At 47.9% G+C, this 20,619-nt stretch overlaps 1 protein-coding gene across 6 annotated transcripts in view; it reads right to left on the bottom strand.

The window, feature by feature from the left end:
* Positions 1-15,912: 15,912 nt before the first annotated feature.
* GAPVD1 (GTPase activating protein and VPS9 domains 1) overlaps positions 15,913-20,619 on the bottom strand; it is a 73,160-nt gene continuing 68,453 nt past the window's right edge. For all 6 annotated transcript variants that reach the window (XM_076009039.1, XM_012771906.2, XM_076009041.1 and 3 more), the window contains 2 exons: positions 19,254-19,451; positions 15,913-17,975 (listed from right to left, as the gene is read on the bottom strand). In XM_076009039.1, the coding sequence (XP_075865154.1) occupies positions 17,835-17,975; positions 19,254-19,451 (339 nt within the window). In that variant the 3' untranslated portion in view covers positions 15,913-17,834. The remainder of the gene's footprint in view (positions 17,976-19,253; positions 19,452-20,619) is intronic.

The raw sequence follows: 20,619 nt of genomic DNA, 5'->3' as shown, positions 1-20,619 counted from the left end.
ACGGGACCAACAGCAAAAAAGGGGGCGATTAGTCCTGATTAGCATATTTGGAACGGAAATTACAACAACCCAATTTAGGCAAGAACATTAACGACAGAGACCAATTAGGAATGAAGGCTTGAGTCACCTTTCCAGGCCAGGAACCACAACCAGCTGGGCCCTTGATGAGACAAAGGCAACATGAAGTGGGTGATGGGAGCTGGGTACAGTGGTACCCGCAGTCCCAGCTACTGGGGAGGCTGAGCGGGAGGATCACATGAGGCCAGGAGTTCACGCCGGGGCAATATAGGGGGAGACCCTGTCTCTAAAAAACTAAAGAAAGGAAAGGAAAAAGGAAATGGGCAATGTGGGTAATGGAAAAAGGAATGAGTACAGCCCTGCCCATGTGACCTTTTGCAGAAACAGGACTGCAGTAGTTACTAGCACTTCCTCCTTGTTTCCATATGACTGTGCTCTCAAAGAATGCGGGGCTCGGGGACAGACACCCCACACAGCGAAAAATCCACGCAGAACTTTTGACTCCTGCAAAACTTAACTATCAATAGCCTACTGTTGAGCAGAAGCCTTACCAATAACATAAACAGTCAATTAACACATATTTTGTATGTTGTATGGATTATAGACAATATTCTTACAAGAGAGTAAGTTAGAAAAAGAAAATGTTATTAAGAAAACCATAACGGGGCTGCACGTGGTGGCTGCAGTGTCTGCTATGGGATAACAGGCCCCCCTACCAAAAAAAAAAAGCCACAAAAGCAAACAAACAAAAAAATCAGGCGCCCCTGCCCCTCCAGCACCAGAGAAAGCCTCCTGCAGTCCGTTGAGAAAGCACAAAGCCTCACTCACCATGTCCGTTTCCACCCTCTCCTCTGTGGAGGGAAGCCTTGAGCAGTGGGGCAGGGCACTCGTTGCAGGTGAGAAAATCAAGCAGAAACACCCTCTTAACCTTAGGGGAGGGGAAGAAACACACCCGGGGCCCAGATCACTAGATTTCACCTGCTGCTGGGGGAGGGGCAGGAGCACTAGGACCCAGCCCCTGCCTAAAACTGGAGCAAGGGGCAGCAAGAACACGGAAAGAGGCCTCTCTGAGGAGCAAGTGCCATGGGAAGGCCTGAAGATGAGGGAGGGGCAGACATTGGGAAAGACCCTCTGGCAAGTCAGGCCCACACTAAACACATGGTAATGCCAGGGCATGTCAAGCAACCTAATAAAAAGTGGGCAAAAGATTGGAATAAGACACTTCGTCAAAGACAAGGTATTATGGCCATACTTGTACTTACCAGTACATGAAAAGATGCTCAATATTATTAATCAAGCAACACAATGCTAGAGGACCATGAAGAACTGAGGGCAACCATAGTAACAACAAAACCCAAACCTGGCTCAATTACCAGGTAGATCAACTCAACCCCCCAGATGAAAGGCCTGGAAAAAGAAGCAGTGTGCCCATTTCCAAGTATGCATACCATTTACCTCAGTCTCTACTATCCTACACAAGATATCCAGCTTTCAACCAAAAATTATGAGATACACAAAGAAGCAAGAAAAAAAAAATTGTCAACAGACAAAGCAGTCAACAGAATCAGACTCAGATATGACTCAGATGTTGGAACTATCAGGGAATTTTAGATAACTATGATTAGTATGTTAAAGGCTCTGGGGAAAAAGTTGAACAACATGCACGAACAGTTGGGAAATTTCACTGAAGAGAATATGTATAAGATAATAAATGAAAATGCTAGAAGTGAAAAACACAGTAAAAGAGAATGATTTTGACAGGCTGATCAGGAGACTCAACACAGCTGGAAAAAGAATTGATGAACCTGAACATAGGTCAATAGAAACTGCCAAACTGAAACTCAAAAAGAAAAAATAGTGGGGAATAACCCACAGAAACAGAACAGATCATCCAAGAGCTAAGAGACAATATCAAACAGTCTTGTAAAATGTATAACTGGGGCCGGGCACAGTGGCTCACGCCTGTAATCCTAGCACTCTGGGAGGCCGAGGCAGGAGGCTCACTTGAGGTCAGGAGTTCTAGACTAGCCTGAGCAACAGCGAGACGCCATCTCTACTAAAAATAGAAATAATTAGCCCGGTGTCGTGGAGTGCACCTGTTGTCCCAGCTACTGAGGAGGCTGAGGCAGGAGAATCACTTCAGCCCAGGAGTTTGAGGTTACCGTGAACTATGATGACACCACTGTACTCAGTAGTGCAATAGAGCGAGACTGTCTAAAAAAAAAAAAAAGTGCAATTGGAATGCTAGAAGAAAAGAATAGGATAGAAGAAATATTTGAAATAAAAAATGCCATGAATTTTCCAAAATTAATGAAAGACCCAAACAACAGAGCCAAGAAACTCATAGACCTAAATGTAAAACCTAAAACTATAAAATTTCTAGAAGAAAACATCAGAGGAGAAAATTTTTGTGACCTTGAGTTTCTTTTTTCTTTTTTTTTTTTTGAGACAGAGACTCACTTTGTTGCCCAGGCTAGAGTGCCATGGCATCAGCCTAGTTCACAGCAACCTCAAACTCCTGGGCTCAAGCAATCCTGCTGCCTCAGCCTCCCGAGTAGCTGGGACTACAGGCATGTGCCACCATGCCCAGCCAATTTTTTCTATATATACTAGTTGGCCAATTAATTTATTTCTATTTATAGTAGAGACGGGGTCGCGCTCTTGCTCAGGCTGGTTTCAAACTCCTGACCTTGAGCAATCCGCCCGCCTCGGCCTCCCAGAGTGCTAGGATTACAGGCGTGAGCCACCGCGCCCAGCCGAGTTTCTTTGATACATCAAATGCACAAAAGAAAAAACTGATAAATTGGACTTCATGAAAATTAAGAACTTCTGGCAAGGTGAGGTGACTTACACACCTTCTGGGAGGCCTAGATGGGAGGATGGATTAAGGTTAGGAGTTTGAGATCATCCTGAGCAGCACGGCAAGATCCTGTCTTTACAAAAAATAAAAATTAGCTGGACGTTGTGGCAGGTGCCTGTAGTCCTAGCTACTGAGGAGACTGAGGGAGGAGGATTGCTTGAGCCCAGGATTTTGAGGCTGCTGTGAGCTATGATGCTATTGCACTCTAGCCTAGGCAACAAGAGCGAGCCCCTGCCTCAAAAAAAAAGAAGAAAAATATAAAGAAAATTAATGACTTCTGCTATTCAGAAGGTACCATGAAGAAAGTGAGGACAGGTGAGATGATTGATCATCACTTGAGCTCAGGAGTTTGAGAGCAGCCTGAGCAAGAGCAAGTCCCCCATCTCTACTAAAAATAGAAAAAATTAGCCAGGCAACTAAAAATAGAAATAATTAGTCAGGCACGGCAGCACACGCCTGTAGTCCCAGCTACTTGGGAGGCTGAGGCAGGAGGATCACTTGAGCCCAGGAGTTTGAGGTTGCTGTGAGCTATGATGCTGCCACGGCACTCTAGCCTGGGCAACAGAGTGAGACACTGTCTCAAAAAAAAATAAAAAATAAAAAAAGTGAAGGTAACAAAAGAAATATACATAAAATGGACTTTATCAAAATTAAAACCATGTGTGCACCAAGGGAAATTATCAAGAACGTGAAAAGACAATCTGGAGAATGGCTGGGCGCGGTGGCTCGTGCCTGTAATCCGAGCACTCTGGGAGGATCGCTTGAGCTCAGCAATTCGAGAATGGCCTGGCCAAAAGTGACACCCTGTCCCTACCAAAAATACAAAAAAGTAGCCAGGCATGGGGGTGTACCTAGCTACTGGGGAGGCTGAGAAAGGAGGATCACTCGAGCCCAGGAGTTCAAGCTTACACTGAGCTATGATTGTGCCACCGCTTCCGGCTTGGGTGACAGAGCGAGAACTTCTCTCTTAAAAAAAGAAAGAAAAGAGAGAGTGACACAGAGGGAGAAGAGGGCCGTGTGACAATGTGACAATGGAGGCAGAGATTGGAGTGAAGCAAGCCGAGGAACAGCAGGATTGACGGCCACGACCAGAAGCTAAGAGGCAAGGAAATATCCTGCCCAGAGTCTCACAGGGAATGGGGCTCTGCGGACGCCTTGATTTCGGCCTTCTAGGCTCCAGAATGGTGAAAGAATAAATTTCAGTTTGTGGAACCCTGTTATGGCAGCCCTAGCATACTGACACAGAAGCTGTCTGGAAAACCAGCTTTCCTGCCTTATATAAATCAAAGATAATGGGGAAAGACTGCATTATGATAACGATGTTTTTAATGTCTGGGCACCGCTTAGCTCCTCCCCTGGCCAGCAGCGGTGCCACCCTGCCACTCTGTGGAACTGGACACAGCTTCCTGCCTTCCAAGCTGGCCCAGTCCCCGGACGCCTGAGGAACTTGGCCCCTCTGTTTCTCCAAGCCACAGCCCCCTGCTGCAGTGCCACCGCCTGCTGGGTAACTGAGCCCTGCAGAGGCTTTGAAAATGCTCTTTCTGCCTCAGGTGGGCATGGGAGGCCTCTCCAGGCAGAAGAGGGGGGATCAAGGCTGAGGGGCGCCCGTGTCTCCTACCGTCCATGTAACCCCACTCCGGGGAACTTCGGGTGACTCGTGCAAAGCTCACGCACCCTGAGCCTTAAGCGGGGAGGTGGCTGTCGTTCCCAGGACCATTCTCAGGATGGTCCTCCATCAGATGGAGGGGCTGACCTGCAGCAGCCGAGCACAGCTGGGGGCCCAGGGGGACCAGCCCCACACAGGGCCTGGCAGCGGCTTCCCAGGAGAGGCCCCCCCACGCCGTCCCCATCCCTCCCTCTCCACCCACGGTCTTCTGGCTCCGTGCCTCTGACTCCCTGTCAGATGAGTTCATAGTCTGGAAAGCAGGTTCATGGAGCACTCTGGAGCTAGGAATGTTCTAGAAGGGGGTCTAAGCCAGTAGGAAAGTAGAGCATGAGGTGAAGAGAGTCTGGGCTCTCCTGAACTTGAAGTGTGGGTGCGTGTGTGTCTTGTGTGTGTGTCTATGTGCATGTGTGTGAGCTCGGATCGAGCAGAGGAGCTCTCTAAATCCAACGAGGCCCACCCCAGATGGCTTTCCACTCCCTGACTCTTTGCCCAGGAAATGCCTTTAAACCCCATTCCCCCTCCTCTCTTTCCCCAACCACTATTGATCACAAGAATCCAGCCCCTGGTCCTCCAACTGGACGGTCTTTCTCAGCCCGGTGCTCACCAGCTCGTGACAAACTTCCAGGTAGAGTAAAGGATTAAATGGAAGGCACAATAAGAAGTGAAACAATTAGAATTTCTGCCTCATTATCATGGTAATCTTATCAGTCGGATAATGAGGTATTAATGGAGATTTAATGTGCATCTCATAACAGAATCCCTTGGAGAAAACACACAGGGAAATTGCTGTAAATCCACTTAATGATGGAGAAGTCCCAAAACACCATATTCCAAAGGATGAAAAATGCAGGATGCAAATGAGAAAGAATCAAGGTCAATAACACCGCGGGGACGGGCCTAACGGCAGATTTGGAGATATATGTAATAAAAATTGCATGTTGCTTTTAAACCTCACCCTCTGTTGTTTTCAAATGTGCATTCCTAGTAATGAAACACAGAAGTGCAGCCAGAATGATTTGTATGTTTTAGAAACCATGGGGGGGAAGGAAACATGTCTGGAAACCCATCGGGCCCCCCACGGGGAGCCACAGGGAAGCGGGGTGTTTCACGGAGAGCCCTCCAAGGGAAGGGGGGCGGGGAAGAGCCCCTATCTGAGCTCAAGGTCATTTGGGAAACACCAGCAGGAGGGGGACAATGCATTTCCTTCCAGTCCTCCATCCAGCCTGACCAGTTAACTCGGAGAGAAGGGTGCACACAGATCCGAGACCGGAGTAGCAGCTCATCCAGAGCACCTACTGCGCGCCAGCCACCGCCGAAATGCCAGCACGGATTATCCCAATTCCATGGGCAACACTGGGGAGTAGAAACTAGTAAGATCCTCATTTTTTAGATAAGAAACAAGCTCAGAGAAATTAGCTTGCTTCAATTTGCACCTTGGCCTGAACTCCACCTCTATCATATCAGGTTGAACCCTGTGAAATTTCCCATGTTTGACTGGAGTCCACAAAAAATGAAATTTCATATGGTTCAAGCTAATATTTTACTTCCTGGCTGGGGACCCTTTCTATATAGGGGAGCCTCTATCAAAAAAAGAATCAAGGGACAGGAATTATTCTCTGAGCCGAGGATCAGGGGACAAGGGACAGAGCCCTGTGCTGTGCCGTGGTCTGAACTCACTCCCCACAGCAGCAGGGCTCAGTCAGTGGGTGCCGAGTAAATGGAAAGGAAGATCCAAAACACTCAGCTCATAAATTAAAAGCACTTCATGGATCGGAAACCGCTAAGCAAATGTTGGCTGTTTGGTTCTTATAATTTATTGATGATAATAAATAACCCCTGGGCCTCCCAGGTTTTCCCAAGGATTGAAGGTAAAGTGAGCTCTATTTTTGAGTTTATGTTAGGGAAGTTGGATGCAAAGAGTCTCACAGGGCGCCAGTAGCGGGGTGACCAACTGTCCTGGTTTGCCCGTCCAGGTTTTAGTCCTGAATAATCCCACGTCCAGGGAAACCCCTCAATCCCGGGCAAACTGAGGTGTCCGGTCACCTGTCTGAGAGGGGAGCCTGGACGCCCAGGGTCCTGGATGGGAGGAGACGTTGATCCAGCCCCCCCAGGCCAGGCTCTGTGCTGGCCCCCAGGGGAGCAGCAGCTTTCCTTTGTCATGCGCTGTCTGGGGACCCTGAGGCCTCCGTCTTAGTGACAGCTGGTGTGTGTACAAAGGCGGAGGAGGAAGACAAAGAAGGAGGCGTCCCCGCACAGCCACTGGCCCTCCTGGAGGACACGCTGGGCACGCACGCCTCCCTTACTCCTCTCGGGAACCCTGACAGCCAGGGGTCACGGGTCCACTTTACAGATGAGCAGACTGAGGCGAGGACTGGTGAAGGGTCTCGCCCGGAGTCCTGAGCAGCCAGTGGGTGGCTGAAGGGCTGAAGAAGGATGACAAGACCCTGCAGGACAGGTGTGGCCCCCAGAGAAGGGGTCAGTCTGAACTGGGGAAACGGCAGAAATTGGCAACGTTTCTGGAGTCTTGCAGCTGTGTTCCGTTTAATCACAGACTGCAAATTGAATGAAGTTAAGACAGTGTTGCCTCTTTGAATTTCCCCCAGGCCCTGTTTAATGAATAAATAGGCATGATTTGCAATTAGCTTATCCATTGTGCGAATGCTTCTAGAGCACCTGAAGTGAGTTAAACATGCCCCCTGCAATCTTGCCGACAATATTAATTCACTCAGCAAACCTTTCTTCCTGGTCCACCGTGCATGTGACCGAATAATCACAGATTGCTCCTCAGTGGACATATTGAGAAAAATTGGGATTTTTTGGTCCGGAAAGATGAAGACACAGTGTCCTCATCAGTCCTTCGTCCCAGCGTGGGATTTGGATGCTGCACATTTGGTCTGTTTTCATCAGCAAATGCTGACGGTCTCCCGTCTTCCTCCCGAACCAGCCTTTAAAAATCCCACAGCCACTGGCAGGAAAGACTCTTGGTCGTTAACGCCGCCTCACTGAGGGGCCCGAGGCTGGGCCAGGGGTCTCCACCAGTCTGGGCCGCCTCTCTTTCGTGCAAGCTGTCGTCTGTGCGCCGCTGCTTGAGTCCTCCGACTCCTGCCAAGCTACCGGGCGGCCGGTATCATTTATCCTGTAATTGGGGCGGCTTGTCAGGTTTGCCCAGCTTTCTGTGCTAACCGCGTGGCCGCTGCCGAAATCCCAAATCCTGGTATTGCCCTGCTCGGGGCTGGAGGGAGGGCGCCTCGGCACAGGTGACCGTCCTGATTGCCCCCACACTTTCCAGCAAAGGGGTTTCCATTCATCTTCATCACCGGCCCAATCTGTGCGCGGGGAGGCGGCGGCCCGGTGGGGCCTCTCCTCGCAGCCGCCCGGAGGCTTCCTCTCATCTGTTCCTCTGCCTCCACTGGCCGATTGTGACCCGCCTGCCCTGCCGCTCCCCGGTCTGCCAGGGTCCTCAGCAACCCCGCCCTCTCCCTCTGGGCCCTGCCCGCCCGCTGGACAGAGGAGGCAATTGAGGAGGTGGAGACCGTCGGTCTGTCCTTGCCGTGGCCTTGGCCCTGGGAAGACGACCAGGGCCGTGCATGGGACAGTGGCTCTTCCCTGCTCCAGAGACGCCAATTCAGTCTGGTCTGCTGACGCCTGCGGGCCCAGGCTCCATGCTGGGGGCGGGAGGGACTCACATGCACAAGGGGAGTGCACACAGGGATCGGGAGAGTCGTGGGCACCGTCCTCTACAGTTTGGAAAGCTCCTTCGGCTCCCCATCTGCCACAATGCCCCACAGTCCTGCGAGGCTGGCTTTGCAGAAAGGCAGGCGGGATCCCTTAGTTGCTAAAAATGCGGATTTGGGCATCTTGTAGATCTGGATTCGGATCCAGGCTCTGGCTTGTATTTTCCGTGTGGCTTTGAATAAGCACCTCACATTTCTGAGCCTCAGCACCCTCGTGTGGGGTGGGGCTCGAGTGATGCCCGCCCGCGGGCGGGGGTTCTGGAGCGTGTGAAGCACTCCGCCCTGCGCCCGGCACAGGGAGAGGGTCCGGGAACTCAGGGCAGGAGTGTGACTAACCCGCAGCACCTCCCGGACAAGGGGACAGGAGGCTCCCGCGGGGACCTTGTCCAGAGGGGCCCTTTAGCGTTGGCCCCCTCAGAGCTGGGCTCAAGTCACTGGCTGTGTGACTCGGGGCAGTTGCCTCATCTGTGACATTGGAATATTAACCTTGTTACTGGGTTGCTAGAGAAAAGCTTTATACATTGGGAATAATCATTTGCCACAACGCAGGGCAGGCCCAGAGGAGCCTGGTGTATCTTTGCATCTAATGGAGGGACCCGGACGAGTTCTGGGTCCCAGCCAGAGCTGTCCTGGTGAAGGGCCACTCGGAGCTGATTCCAGGTCACGACCCCCCTGCCCTCCGCCATCCCGACCAGGAGCCCCGACGCTCCCCAAGAGAGGGCCGGGCTGCTTTCGCTCCGCAGCCTTTTCAGCCAGTGGTTTGTACCTGTCCTTGTCCACAAGATGTCACCCAAGGAACAGCAAAGCAGGGGCCTGGGCGGAAACTGGCCAGCCCAGAAGTCAACCCTGGGACGGCAGATTCCAGGCGGAGGAGCGCAAAGGGCCGCACCCTGCAGGGGTCCAAGTCCCAGGATTTCCAACAGAACATGGCGTTATTGCCCCAGAGGACGCAGGTTTGTAGATGCCAACTGAATATAATAAATAATAAAATAATACATAATAAGCAAATAGGGACAAGAATCCCTACTCCCCAGAGTAGGGTTAAACAGCGCCAGCCAGACAAGCACACTTTGGTGTGGTCAGGGCTGCAGCCCGCAGGTGCTGAGCTGGGTGCCCGGCACCCTCCACCCTGCCCTGTGCCTTGTGGGTGGGAGTGACGCAGGAGAGGCCAGGGTGTGGCATAGCCTCTGCCCCCCCGGGTTGGCCCTAGGCTCCATGTTCGGTCCCATGTGGCCCAGCAGGACCCATACCAACTCTTCAGTGGCAGCTGTCTGGCACCCGGGCCTAGAAGGACAACGAGGGGCAGGAGGGCCCTGACTCGCAGAAGCTTCTCACGGACTGGACTTGGTGCCGGCTCCTTCTCTGTCCCTCTACTGCTCAGGCCTGGGGAGGGTGGCCGGGGCCACAGGAGGCGCAGGGCCAGGGCTTCAGAGGTGCCACCAGCCCACCCACATCTACCCAGCGAGATGGGGGGCCTGGGGTGCGCTCTGCCCGGGGAATGGGCGGAACTACCCGGCCCTGGACCATGGGAGGGGGGAGTTCCTGTCCCATCAAGGGCTGCATTTGGGAGGAAAAAACAGTGGAGCCCCTGCTGGGAATCATCTCCCCAGCCCGAGGGGCTACTATCTGCACCTCATCCACCCCATCTGCAAACATTCAGGGACACCTGCCATTTGGGAGCTTGCTGTCCCCAAAAAGAGCACGGGCCCAGGGAGGTCCCTGCTGTGTGGAGGGATAGAGTTTGAAGGAGGGCAGGGCGGGTGGGGCTGTCAGATCAGGGATGGGCAAGGCGCAGGCTAAGGCAGGCAGCGCTCTGGGGTAAAGGTGCCCCTGATGGTTCTGAGGGGCTGGAGTGCAGCTGGAGGGGAAGGAGCAGGGACAGAGACCTGTGGCTGAAAAGGCAGGCCGTCACCCAGACAGGATTAGGCAGGAGAGGAATGTGATCAGACTTGATTCATTCTAAGGGCACCTAGAAGGGGCAAGAGGGGGCGCGTGGAAACTAGTCAGGAGCAGCTGCAACAACTGAGGTGGGGAACTGCTGAGGCAGTGGGGACGGATCTAAGAGAGGTTTGCTGAGGACTCATTAGGAGGTTTGGGCGGCCCAGGGACTGGGGCAGCGGGATGCTGAGGTGGGTGGGACGGGGCACGTGGGGACGAAAGTGTCCGATCCAGAAGGGTGGACAGTTTCAGTGTTTCGCCGCAGTTATTACACACGGCCACAGCAGAATGGAGCTTGAGCTCACGACTGAGCCTTTTAGTTAAAAATGGGCTCTGGTAGGCCGGGCACGGTGGCTCACGCCTGTAATCCTAGCCCTTTAGGAGGCCGAGGCGGGCGGATAGCTCAAGGTCAGGAGTTCGAAACCAGCCTGAGCGAGACCCCGTCTCTACCAAAAATAGAAAGAAATTAATTGACCAACTAAAAATATATATACAAAAAATTGGCCGGGCATGGTGGCGCATGCCTGTAGTCCCAGCTACTCGGGAGGCTGAGGCAGGAGGATCGCTTGAGCCCAGGAGTTTGAGGTTGCTGTGAGCGAGGCTGACGCCATGGCACTCACTCTAGCCTGGGCAACAAAGTGAGACTCTGTCTCAAAAAAAAAAAATGGGCTCTGGGGGTCATCGCTCTGCACACGGTGGATGATTCTCTTGCTCCCCGGGGTGAACACACAGCAGCGCCCCTCAGGGAGGCGCTGGCCATCTCCTCGCCCAGGGAATAGCGGTTGGAAGGAGGCTGTGGCATAAGCTTGTGTTCACAGAGAGGCTCACGTCCCCCCTTGAGCAGCACGGCGGGCAGCCTCTCTCTCCTTCAGGGCTCCAGAGCCCCGCGCCACGCGGCTGGCAGCCTTCACAGCGCCCCGCCTAGCGCCGGCGCCCACAGCCCCGGCTAAATGCCCGCACAGAACAGTCCCAGATTTCACACAGACGGCAAAACTAGAGACTGTGAGAGAGGGATGAGGTGACGTAGCCCAAATCAGGAAACGCCCTTCGGAGTTGTCTGGCTAGTGTCAGGGCTCAGATGGGAACCTTCCTAAGGTTCCTGAAACTGGCACTCCGACCACACACCACTCAAAACCTGCGGCTCTGCAGTAAGTGGCAGGAGTGACGCAGGAGGAGGGCTGGCTGGGCGGCACCACTGAGGACGCCGCGCTGGCGGGATGGCCCTTAGCGCCTTCCCATCATCTGCCCCTCGGCCTCCCCTGGCCCTCTCCCACAGCAGGCTGCCCTCAGTGAGCGGCAGGCGCAGCCTCACTGCCCCGTCACAGCCACCAGGGGAGGAAAACAGGGCTGTCAGTGGTCAAGGTGTAAGGCGGCGGGCGGTGAGGAAACCAAGCGGGTCCACACAGGGCTGTGGGGAGCAGAGTGCACCCAGACGCTCCCCCTTGGGGCAGGGGCAGGCGAGGCCGCACGTGGGGAGCAAACGGATTCTCAACAGCGAAGTTCGGGAGACGATAGTTTCTAGTACTCCCTAGGACACTTAAAAATGGACCAATTTCTGGGCCCTATCCCCAAATATTATAATCCATTTGGTCAAGGTGGGTCAGATTAGATCGATCCCTTGACTGAATTAACCACAAATCAGCGGTAAGAACCATCAGCACCACCTACGTCTCTCCAAGCCCTGGTTACAGGTTTGTCAGAACTGCGAATGAAGAGGGCTAAAGAAAGCTGAAGTGAAATGCCCTGTTTTTAAAACCACATTGGATACTCTTTACACAAGAGCATAAAATTTCATGCTTTTGGCCAGCAATATGCTGAATTTCTAGATAGTTAACAGAAATAAGATCACCATGGTTTTTTTTGAAACAGAGTCTCACTGTGTTGCCTGGGCTAGAGTGAGTGCCGTGGTGTCAGCCTAGCTCACAGCAACCTCAAACTCTTAGCCTCAAGCAATTCTTCTGCCTCAGCCTCCTGAGTAGCTGGGACTACAGGCATGCGCCACCACGCCTGGCTAATTTTTTCTATATATTTTTAGTTGGCCAATTAATTTCTATTTTTAGTAGACGGGGTCTCACACTTGCTCAGGCTGGTTTTGAACTCCTGACCTCGAGCGATCCTCCCACCTTGGCCTCCCAGAGAGCTAGGATTACAGGCGTGAGCCATCGCCCAGCCATCCATGGTTTTCACATTGTCTGCAACAGGCCCAATGACCTGGAACTGAGCGCTATTTCCATTTTAGCACAAGACTCAGAAGATGTTTTCTGGATCCCCACAACCAGAGATTTTCCAGCCACTGTGGCTCTTTGGTCAATTTTTTAAAAACGTTATGGGCTACAGTTTGCTACTTGAAGCAGATGGAAAGGATTCTCATGGAATGAAGTGACTGAAGCAAAAGCTCTTCACTGAATACTTCAACTCTGACACATTTACAGCTAAGCAGAGCTTAGCACCTGTCTTCACTGTCCAGGATCATGACGGTTTTGCAGCGGCACTGCAGCCAGCCAGCGAAACACTGCCATCAGCTCAGCGTCCTTTGGGGAGAAGCTACAGAGCCATGTGCTTGGAGGAAGGGCTGAGTGGGAACAAACATAACAGGAGTCCAAGTGACATAGGTAATTCCAAGTTGGCAAGAAAAGTTGAATGCTATTTTCAGTTCCTAGGCAAGTCACAGCACTCGTTTTAATACTGAACAGAGTGAATGAAAACTGAGGCCTAAGCAAGTTTCTAACTGCCTCCTGCTAAATGAAGTGTGATCAATATAGGAAAAGCACCTTTCCACCAGCAAGGGAAGCCTAAAGGAGCTAGGGCTCCTTCTCTCTGCTGAAGAGATTTAATAAAGGCTTTGGTGAATATCGTGATTAGATGGTAACGCTTTTGTTTTCAGAACTAAGGCTGATAAATAGCTCCCAAATACAGGGGTCAGATAGAAACTTGTTAAAACTGACATTCTCCAACTTGTCAGTTACTTCTGGGTCATTCTAGTTCCCTCCTGCACCACACTTAGCAAATACCTTACATGTTCAGATGAAAGAGACAAGTGTGAATTCATAGAGAGCATCAGTAACATTTGGAAGTCAAATAAATTTTCAGAAATGCTTCTGAATATAAAGTAGGTGGTGGAAACATAAAACCCAGTGAATCAAACTGCTCTCCCTTTTTAATCAGCTTTACAGAATGGTATTTTACATTTCTAATCACATTAGGAGACAGGACGAATTCCCTGTACATATACAAGATTGTGCAAGCTCATTACTGAGACTTAATAAAGGTTGTATCAGTTTCAAGAGAAGAGGCAGTACAAAGCTTTTTAACATGGGGAAGCACAAGAGGAACACGGTGGATAGGACAGAACAGTAACGCAGCAGAGATGAGTTCTGACAGGGTGTGGCCCCTGCCCACAGCCTGCCGTTACCCAAGCGAAGACTTCCTCTCTTGAACTTACCTTCGCTGAGCTCAGGCCTGCGGGACGTGGCAGCTCCACAGTGACTCCACAGTTCAACCACAACCTTTAACTCTGGAGCAAACTGTATCTTCATTTCTTCAAGTGTACTCAAGAGTAATAAAGCTATTACTTCCTAGGTAACCTACATTCTAAAATCTATTAAGTAATTATTAATCTGGCAAAGTTCTCAAGCATTTTGGCATTCAAAATCTCTCAAAGATCTCATCGCTGTTCATCCACTTACTTAAAATTCTTTGAGCTTCAAGAAGACTGTCTGAATTCTACTCCCAAATTATACCAATTACATGCAGAATAAACCCACTAGACTTAAAAGAACAAGAAAGAGAGAAAACAGACATTTCTTTAAAGAAACAAGGCAAGCATAAAGAGACAAGAAGAGAAAGCCTGGGACGCATCCAGTGAGGCCAACTCCACTACATCTCTGTACTTCTATGCAACCCACCAATAATTTTGAGCAAGTGTCTTCCTACTTTCCCTCCTTACACCCAATCACATCAGAGAAAGAAATGTTTAAACCGCACACATTTAAAACACCTCATTGGAATTTTTCATAGCAAGGAAGAGGAAAATGGTGCCTGGCTCACACACACAGTCAGCTACAGATTCTTGCGGTAAGAACACAGCCTCCTTACTGGCTGGGTTGGGTTTTTTTTTTTGTTTTTTCTTTTGAGACAGAGTCTCGCTTTGTTGCCCAGGCTAGAGTGAGTGCTATGGCATCAGCCTAGCTCACAGTAACATCACATTCCTGGGCTCAAGCGATCCTACTGCCTCAGCCTCCCGAGTAGCTGGGACTACAGGCATGTGCTGCCATGCCCAGCTAATTTTTTTCTATATATATTAGTTGGCCAATTAATTTCTTTCTATTTATAGCAGAGATGGGGTCTCGCTCTTGCTCAGGCTGGTTTCGAACTCCTGACCTTGAGCAATCCGCCCGCCTCGGCCTCCCAGAGTGCTAGGATTACAGGCGTGAGCCACTGCACCCGGCCTGGGTTGGGGTTTTGTTCTCTTGCTTATGCACCTCAGGAACATGAATCTGTAAAGTCCACTTTAAACAAAGGCTTCCAGGACACAACAGAAAAAGAAAAACCCTGTATTACATCTGTTTTCAATCCCTCAGAAAGCCTAAATTCTCTTACTACAGCAATTTAACTATCTGTATGAAAAAGCTTTATAAGCAGGTTTTTATGAAGAAAAAGCAGAAAGAAGCAATTAGGGTGGCTGAGATTTTACCTAAAGTGGAGAAAGAAAATGAAATATTTACCAGGTTTAAAAAAAATACTTTTATGAGGAAAGACAATCTTCAATCGGTTATTTCTATTACTTCCAGACGCAGAATAATAATGTAAAACACAAACTGACTTTTCATTTCCTCACAGAAGTTAATTCTATAAGATTTCAGTGAGCTGAGTCACTATATCCTCATTTAACATCCATTAACTTTGTAAATTTCAGGCAATAATTTGTGGCTACCAAATGTTTCCCAGGGGAAGTTTTGTACTTTTGCACTAATCCTTCATGTAAAAACAAGTAAGGGAAGGCAGTGTAGTAAGAAGCATTTGAAGGTTGGGAACGGTGGTTCACACATAGCACCTTAGAGGCCAAGGCAGAAGGAGCGCTAGAGGCCAGGAGTTCAAGACCAGCCTGAGCAATACAGAGAGATCCTCTACAAAAAATACAAAAATTAGCCAGGCATGACACACATTTGTCATCCTAGCTACTGAGGAGGCTGAGATGGGAGGATCACTTGAGCCCAGGAGTTCAAGGCTCCAGTGAGCTATGATGATGCCACTGCACTTCAGCCTGGCAAACAGAGACCCTGTCTCAAAAAAAGAAAGGAAAAGAAACATGAAGAACTTTTTCCTGAAAAATCAAGAGAATCATTCCCTATTTCTCATACTACTACTGCCATACAGATAGTGAATAAATTCCTAAATGCAGAAGTCAATACTGTAAGAAATCATGTCATGAAATAAAGCTAGTGATGGTTAATGCTGAAGTGGACTTGCTCCTGATAGGATTACGAGGGAAACTTAGCTGCCCCTACAACAGCTGGGCTGTGCTTTTCTACAGCACCTGAGTCGTTAGCACCCGAATCTCCTAGGCTTCACTGACACCAAATTTCAGGGCTTCCACCCTCACCGCTGGCTCAAGCACCATAGAACCCTACTTCCTGCCTCCAGTGTAGCCTGTGCTCCCCAAACACCACGTTCTCCTCCACAGAAAAGAGCCCTGGTGAATGTCCACATCTTCGTATTTATTTCTATAGTGATAACATGGAATAGATTTAGCAAATATTGTGAAGAAAAAAAAAAAAACTCTCATTGATTTATGGGTTAAATCCCATAACAATGAATTCCAACTATTCGGAGTCTTCTGTTGACTTAATGTTTATTGAGTCAAACGCTGAAGTAAATGGACTCCTACATAGGTCTCAGAAATCACGTCACACAGCTTGTCCTATAATGCATTTACGATGGGATTTGACTTCTAATTCTAGGCAAGTTTGACAGTTACAGCCCATGAAGCACATGACTCTGTACACAGATTTCTTGACCTAACATTTGAAAGGACATTTCATAGAACTAGTTTAATTTTGATCTCTCCCTTGAGGGCAGAAACCACATCCCACACTCCTACACAACCTGTTGTTTTATTTTAAAATAAGTCAATGAGAAGAGTTGGAGACATAAAGAAAATCCAGTTTCTTTAGGCATTCTGAGACAGATCTTGGAGACAGGGAGCAGATAGCCTCTGTATTCATCTGCTCAAGGTTGTTTGCCATGGTTTCCTTAACAAACACCAGGAAATGTTCCTGCAACGAGGAACTCAAAGTGTGGGACTGAGTTTGTTATAAAAGCAGCTCAGCAAGTTTAGGAAACATACAAAGTGAAATCAGTCAGTGATGGCCTATGTATGAGACTTGTGCTTGATGCTTTGGTGTGCCTCCCTGGCCAGTTTCTCAGGCACCAAAACCCATTCCTGATTAATCATCAATATACAATGCAAACAAAACTACTAAAACACAAATTTTTTTTCAGAAGAGGGAAATAAAGGCACAGAAACCTGCCAAAATAGATTTTTTTTCCGTAAGAATAGTATGGTTGATTAAAATAGTTTATCACTAGTAAAACTTGTATCACTAGAGCAGACAATACAAATTAGTTTTTAAAAAAAATGACATTCACTGAATTCCTGGTCTGTGCATTCAATGTGAATAATCATCAAAAATATATTACAATTAAAGGTTTGTAAGGAGCTTTGTCTGGGGTTTCTACAGTATATTTACTATGTCAGATAAGAAGTACCACAATAAAGTATTAGGTATCTACTGTTCATTTTATGTAATATATGATAATTAAAGAGTTATCTCCTTTATGCAGCCTCATAAGTGATTTTTATACTCCTCATCAAAGGCAGCCCTGCGCATCAAACTCCACACCTAGACAGTTCGATAAACTGTATTACACTTTAATAAATATTTGTGTATTTTTTGTGTTTTGCCTTTAAGCTCAGCTTAAATTTTGTCAAGGAAACCATTTCACAAGAGGGTATGTGACAACCTATTATCAGCAATAGTCCTTGTTTATTAGAATCTGAAGATGTCCATATTACATCAAATATAAATATATATTATATTTACATTTCCTTCTTAGCTTTTCAATTTTGGTTGAGTGTATTTATAGATAATGCCTCTAATACACCACTATTATAATCCTCAGTGCAACTGATATTTTCCTTCCATTAGATGCATATAAGACAAGACAGCATCTTAAAAGACGGGTACTGTTCTTTTTTAAAATAAAAAGAAAGAATGGGTATCTATGAATGGAGGCCTAGGAATTTTCTAAGAGATTCTGTTCTGTTTTCTTTTAATATTTAAAAATACCTGAAAAATGTGGTCCCTTTTTGCAGTACTATTCTCTACTTGGGGACAAGAAAATAAAATATGCAACTCAGAAAGGAAAGAGCCCAAAGAAAAGAGAACCTGCTTGTTAGCTCATTAATCTGTTTAGTAAAGATCTGTTTTAAAATGTCTGAATGCTGTACAATATTATACAAAAACAATCTTCTTCAGCCTTCAAAGCAGCTGGTACATTTTTTTAGAGATCTCTATGCCCAACTAACAGTCTGCTGCCTTGGTGGCCTTGGTCTTGGTCACTTTCGGTCATCAATGGTTTTAATGAATTCCACTGCTGCTGTGAACTGCATCCACCAATAGGACTCCTCTCCAGACAGACAGCTGGCATAAAAGCTACTGATATACTGAACAGTGGACAGCAAGCAGGGTGGATTTGCCTAGAAAGGTAAAAAATAAAAAAGAGTCAATTACTCAGATGTACAGCTTTGCCAATCATTTAAGAGTTCTTCAAATGTTTTTCTGTGAAAGAAATATCAGTCCTTTTGAAAATAATTCCCAAATTACATTTTTTGGAAGTAATCTGTAAACTTTAGCTACTATGAGTAGCAACAGTATACTGGAAAGGCAGCCCAGGTTCTAGTCCTAACTGAACTATCTAGAACTTTCTATCCTTGCAAGTTACTTAACCTCATTAGTCCCTGTGGAGGCTGAACTAATCCCAGTGGTCTTAATATCCCAGGATTCCAGAATGTTAATAAGGAAATAAATGCTGTAGACAAATAGAGCTACATCTGGTAAGTCTGGCGGATCAATTTAGAACAAACTAAAAAGATAATATGCCCTCTGCTGCAAAAGGTAACACAAGACATCTGGTTTTTTTTACCTTCTTCACATGGAAAGAAAAGACACAGGTTGTGCAACAGCTAGGAGGACAAGCTAAGGCCTTTTCCTTAAAACTAGCTTAAACCGGCTCTGCATAAGGACTAGACAGATCACGTGTAGAAGAGAGAAGAGCAGTGAACAAAAGGAGGAGCTGTGGTGGCCGATCCTATGGGTTTCTGACTCAGAGTTGAGAGTCCAGGCTGCAAAAATGTTGCAAACACTAAGAATTAATGAGAAATGTGTCAAACACACTTCAGATGGCAATAGCTGGGCTGGGCTGACTGGAACACACAAGTGATGCAGTCACATAGTGGCTGTGTACACCCAAACTGCATGGTTGCCCCAAAAATGTTCAAATTAAACCATTTAAGTGATGAAATTTTAATTTTAAAAGTCAAAGAAGGGCAAGAGATGGCGGTACTTTTATACTATAAGACAAGAGGCTAAAAGAGGGGAGAGATGACTAGTAAATTTGGTGGTCTATGTGACAGATACTGCAAAGAGTTCAGTGTGAAAGGGGGTGGTAAAAGCACAATAGAGAGAACCTGCCCTCATCTATTCACTCAGTAATTACATACTCAGCCCCAACCAAGAGTTTCTGGCACTGCTTTGAAAGCTGAAAACATTCATCTAGGAATCTAGTCCCCCTCATCCTTTCTTTTGAAATCCCTAACTTCTGGAAAGAACAAATCTTGACATTAGACACTTTCTTTCTGGGTGACACAAAGCTTGAGACTTGGAAAAGAGCCAAGACCTTGAAACATCAAGTGAAGCCCCGTGCCACCCGGCTCAGAATGACACAACTCCTTAACTGAGAGCAGTAAGGGGCCTACCTTTATCAACACAAACACCAACACAGGGACAAAGTCATCTGCTCCGGGGACTGAGTCCTCGTTGGCCAGGCTCAGGAGGTTCATAATCGTAGAGCACATTCTCAGGATGCACTGCACTTTGTCCCGGGGGGTTTTGTAAGCACTTATTGTCCTGATTTCTGATTGTGCTGATGGCCACGGTGCTTCTCGAAGATAAACCTAAGTGAGACCACAGACAATGTACAGTTCTAAATCCAACGGCAACCCCAGCAATGACCATCCCAACCACCATGTCCAGAGGCATAGGTGGTTGCTTTTTTCCTCTCTCCAGTAAAACCAAATTGAGGTTCCTTCCCTCTCTACCCAAGATTGAAGTTTAACTTTTTTTTTTTTTTTTGAGACAGAGTTTCACTCTGTCACCCTGGCTAGAATGTCACGGCATCATCACAGCTCACTGCTACCTCAAACTTCTGCACTGAAGCGATTCTCCTGCCTCAGCCTTCCAAGTAGCTGGCACTATAGGCATGCACCATGACATCCTAGCTAATTTTTACTTTTTTCACTTATTTTTATTATTGTTTACTTTTTCTTTTCTTTTTAAAGAGATGGGGTCTCTCACTCTTGCCCACGCTGGTCTTGAACTCCTTAGCTCAAGCAATCCTCCTGCCTTGGCCTCCCAAAGTGTTAGGATTACAGGTGTAAGCCACTACACTCGGCCCCTGGCTAATTTTTCTATTTGAAATAGAGACAGAGTCTTGCTCTTGCTCAGCTGGTCTTTTTTTTTGAGACAGAGTCTCGCTTTGTTGTCTAGGCTAGAGTGAGTGCCGTGGCGTCAGGCTAGCTCACAGCAACCTCAAACTCCTGGGCTCGAGCGATCCTTCTGCCTCAGCCTCCTGAGTAGCTGGGACTACAGGCATGCGCCACCATGCCCGGCTAATTTTTTATATACACATATCAGTTGGCCAATTAATTTCTTTCTATTTACAGTAGAGATGGGGTCTCGCTCTTGCTCAGGCTGGTTTTGAACTCCTGACCTTGAGCAATCCGCCCGCCTCGGCCTCCCAGAGAGCTAGGATTACAGGCGTGAGCCACCACGCGCTCAGCTGGTCTTAAACTCCTGAGCACAGGCAATCCACTCTCTTCAGCTTCTCAGAGTGCTAGGATTATAGATGTGAGCCATTGTGCCTGGCCAAAGCTTAACTTAAATTTAACTTTAAATAATAATTTGTTTTGCATTTTAAAATAGAGCAATCTAGACATCCATTAATACAAAAGGGGCATACAATTAACACAGAACCTAGAACTCATAAAATTTCAAACAATTATTTTCTTAAATAGCTAGGATGGAACTTCCCTACATTTAGTAGCTGCCCCCCAAAATGTAAAC

The sequence above is a fragment of the Microcebus murinus genome, chromosome 12 (assembly GCF_040939455.1).
Source record: "Microcebus murinus isolate Inina chromosome 12, M.murinus_Inina_mat1.0, whole genome shotgun sequence".
Classification (NCBI taxonomy): Eukaryota; Metazoa; Chordata; class Mammalia; order Primates; family Cheirogaleidae; genus Microcebus; species Microcebus murinus.
The sequence above is the reverse complement of the archived record's forward strand: the minus strand, read 5'-3'. Positions and strand labels throughout refer to the sequence as shown.